At 55.1% G+C, this 3,694-nt stretch overlaps 1 protein-coding gene across 1 annotated transcript in view; it reads right to left on the reverse strand.

The window, feature by feature from the left end:
• Window positions 1-2,280, reverse strand: part of VOLCADRAFT_107526 (uncharacterized protein) — a gene marked incomplete at its 5' end in the record, with an annotated part of 5,135 nt that extends 2,855 nt beyond the window's left edge. Inside the window, 6 exons of the mRNA XM_002957059.1 lie at window positions 41-119; window positions 266-358; window positions 651-700; window positions 806-897; window positions 1,867-2,088; window positions 2,231-2,280. Coding sequence (XP_002957105.1) covers window positions 41-119; window positions 266-358; window positions 651-700; window positions 806-897; window positions 1,867-2,088; window positions 2,231-2,280 — 586 coding nt within the window. The remainder of the gene's footprint in view (window positions 1-40; window positions 120-265; window positions 359-650; window positions 701-805; window positions 898-1,866; window positions 2,089-2,230) is intronic.
• Between the last annotated feature and the right edge of the window lie 1,414 nt (window positions 2,281-3,694).

Raw genomic sequence — 3,694 nt, forward strand, 5'->3', positions numbered from 1 at the left:
GAAACATTTCTATAAAATACCTTATGGACTACGGTCTCACCTGTTAGGTTGTCGGGGCTCCACTGAATTTCCGCCTGGCCCTTCGGCGGACTCCGGACTCCACTCCATGTCCACCGCCACTGGAGACGAGGCGCCTACACTAGTGTACTGACAGTACTGACAGGGAGGACCTAGCTTCAAATCGCTGATGATCTACATGTGACGTGTCTGCTAGTTTCGTTTATTGTACCTGTTTCATCTCCCATGCATTCCCATCCGTTCTCACCTGCACCTCCGTCGCCAACCGTTGCTTATTCAGTGGCAACAATACGGATCTCCACCTCTCCATCCGTCCCAATGTGTCCAGGTGATCCGTCACCTGGGAATAGCAGGGCATACGACCACGACACCATGAAGGGTTCATCGTCATCCCCGCAGTCGCATGTGACGCGGTTGCCCGTGACGTCGCCTGAGTCGCCGTCACCGGAGCTGCCATCACCACCACCCCGCCATCACCCCGTTCACCCCATCCCCTTCACCTCCCCTGCCGTCACCACGGCCGCCATTTCCACCTCCGTCCTCTTCACTGCGGCAATCCCCACCCCCCCATCTCCGTGGCGGCAATCACCCCCACTACCCTCTCTCTCCCCTGCATTCCCATCCGTTCTCACCTGCACAGCTGTGCCGCCGTTGCCCCTGACATCGCCTGAGTCGCCGTCACCTGAGCCACCATCACCACCACCCCCTTCAACCCATCCCCTTCACCTCCCCTGTCGTCACCACTGCTGCCATTTCCGTCCTCTTACCTTATGGACTACGGTCTCACCTGTTAGATTGTCGGGGCTCCACTGCATTTCTGCCTGGCCCTCCGGTGGACTCCACTCCATGTCCACATCCACCGGAGACGGGGTGCCTGCACTGACAGGGGGGACCTCGTTTCAAATCACTCATGTCCTACATGTGACGTGTGTGCTAGTTTCGTTTGTTGTACCTGTTTGGTCCGGTTTGTTAGCTTGCGCCTGTGCTCCCGCACCAACCACCGAAGGGCCCGCCGCAACGGGAGCTTGTTGCTGAGGAGATTCATCTGCATCATATTGGACGTCGCAAATTTTAACCATACATAGTAGCTGGCAATGTATTGCAGCAATTTCTCACTGCGTCCAGCGATCATCTCGTTAGGAGCCACGGCATCGAGGCCAAAAAGCTCTGTGCCATTATTACCACCATGAGGCTGGACGCACTGATGCGTGATGACGTGATTATATGCATCCCTATGGCATAAAACGAGGGGTAACCCCCCCTTAAGCATAACCCAGGGGTTAGGGTAGGGGTAAGGGTAGGGGTAAGTGGTTACCCATGTGGCTATGTACGAAGGGGGGTGGGTAACCTAACCCCGGGGTAGGGGTAACCCCTTACCAAGGGGTAACAAAGGGGTAGGGGTAACCCCTTACCAAGGGGTAACAAAGGGGTCGGGGTAATATTGTACTGAGGGGTAACAGACAGGGTAACCCGTGTTACAAGTGTTCCTTGTCCGTATGCCGGGCCATATGCTGGTGTCAATGGATTGTAAGCATGTCCCTGTCCAACCTGCCTACACATGCTATCACAGCTGTCTCATCCATCTATGTGAGCACGTATGCCTATTTCGCCTATGTAAAAAAATATTTGCATGCCTCTCTATACACTTCCATCCATGCATATGCCTGTATCAAGCTCACATGTCTACACATACAAACATACATGTTCACCAAACACTTCGAGTGTACAATTGTAAAGATTGCCTCACCAACACAAGCCTTGCAGGGCTGTAGAGCCCGCCCATGGCCCCAGGCTCGGGGTGTGTATAAACTCGCTAATTACACCAACGAATGCAAATTCTGCATGCACGTTTTCATGCTTTTAAGGAGAGCTGCTTCGACCTCCTTCCATGCCGTGCTGATCCTCTTTAGGGATAGGAGGTTGCCCTTGCCGATGGTCTTGATATGGCACAGTACAGTCATCCAGTGCGTTATGATGGTCTTGATATGAATCGGTGTCGTAGCAGGGGTGTCGTTCCGGGGTGCCAGGCCCTCGCTGATGTCGGTCCAAAGAATGCCCGCCTTGATAACCCTGAATGCGAGGGCAGAAGTACGGCCGTCATGGGGAGAAAAGCAGGGAAGGGAAGAGCGGCAGGCCTGCCCTAGGGCACACGTCCGGAATGTGACATGCCACTTAGATTTGCCTACTGCAACAAAGCTCCATGTGAACTCACTCGGTTGCCGCGAGGACATTGAACTTGCTGGCATCACTCTGTGAGTTCATGGGCTTGAAGAGTGCCGGGCTGCTTACCTAATGCGCGACTTCGACTTATTGCTCCGACAACAGGCTGTCAAGCACGCGCTTGCAGTCGATGGGCGGCAATTTAAGAACGGCCAGAAGCTTAAGTGCCCCCTCGCGACCTGCTATGTCCAGCTCTGAGCGGATCACATTTGAAATACTCCCCACATTCTCCTCATTTTAAATGCACGCTCTCCTAAGAGTGTCTAGGGTCTTCGGTGGGAGCTCCGGATGTTTGACCCCAAACGCGGTCACACCTGGTGAAGCGTAAGGCGCCCTTCCAGGCAGATTCTCGGGCGTCATTGGAAGTCTTGCAGAATTAGGTGCACCATAAGCTCGGGCCTGTGCTGCAGGAAGACGGTCAACGGTGTTCTGGTGGTGGTCGACCCGCGCCACCAGGCCAGCATTTTCACCGCCATATGCACCACTATTCCATGGAGTATTGTAAATGTTCGTTGTGTGCATAGTTTATGTGAACAATTGTGGCAGTGAATACGATCGACCGAGTTGTCGATATTGGTCGTCCCTTTGTTTAGCTTGTCCGTCTTATTAAGAGTCCAGCCAAGGGTGTGTAGTATATCAACGTAGCTATGATTACATTTGAATGTACCTATTAGGAGTATCCATGGAGGCAAAGCAGCCTGTGTACGACCACCTTGTCGAGTGCATCCTGTAATTTGTCCGCCGACCACAGGACTGATTGCCAATGTTTTCACAATGAGAACTTCTATTTGACAATGGCTGACAGCCAAAGGCATGCTTACTGTGAAGGGTCAGAGAGCAGCGAGATCGATGTTTCCCCTGTCCGATTCGGTGCACCAGCCGCTGGGAATTACCGCCGGTTGCCAGCCGGCAACCCTACATTTGACAGGCCCGTACCTGTGGTGCGCCGTGATGTGCCAGGCATGGAACAGTCACCCATGCAGTCCCTGCATTCCTCGAAGTCCATGCAGTCCCAACCATCCTGCAATCCGACGTAGCTGACAACCGGGTGAGCTTGGTGGTGAAATGTGTGAAGTTGTCGTGGTACATGTGCATGCTTAGGGGAAGAAGGCGGCAGGGGAAGAAGGCGGCGGGGAAGAAGGCGGCATGGAAGGAGGCGGCAGGGGAGGAGGGGGAAGGGGATAGAGGCGGCAGGGAAGGAGCCGGAAGGGGAGGAGGGGGAAGGGGATAGAGGCGACAGGGAAGGAGGCGGAAGGGGAGGAGGGGGAAGGGGATAGAGGCGGCAGGGAAGGAGGCGGAAGAGGAGGAGGCGGAAGGGGATGAAGGCGGCGGGGAAGAAGGCGGCAGGCGAGGAGCGGCAGGGGATAGAGGCGGCAGGGGAGGAGCGGCAAGGGATAGAGGCGGCAGGGGATGAAGGCGGCGGGGAAGAAGGCGGCAGGTGAGGAAGGCGGCTGGA

The sequence above is a fragment of the Volvox carteri genome, assembly GCF_000143455.1.
Source record: "Volvox carteri f. nagariensis unplaced genomic scaffold VOLCAscaffold_68, whole genome shotgun sequence".
NCBI classification, from domain to species: Eukaryota; Viridiplantae; Chlorophyta; class Chlorophyceae; order Chlamydomonadales; family Volvocaceae; genus Volvox; species Volvox carteri.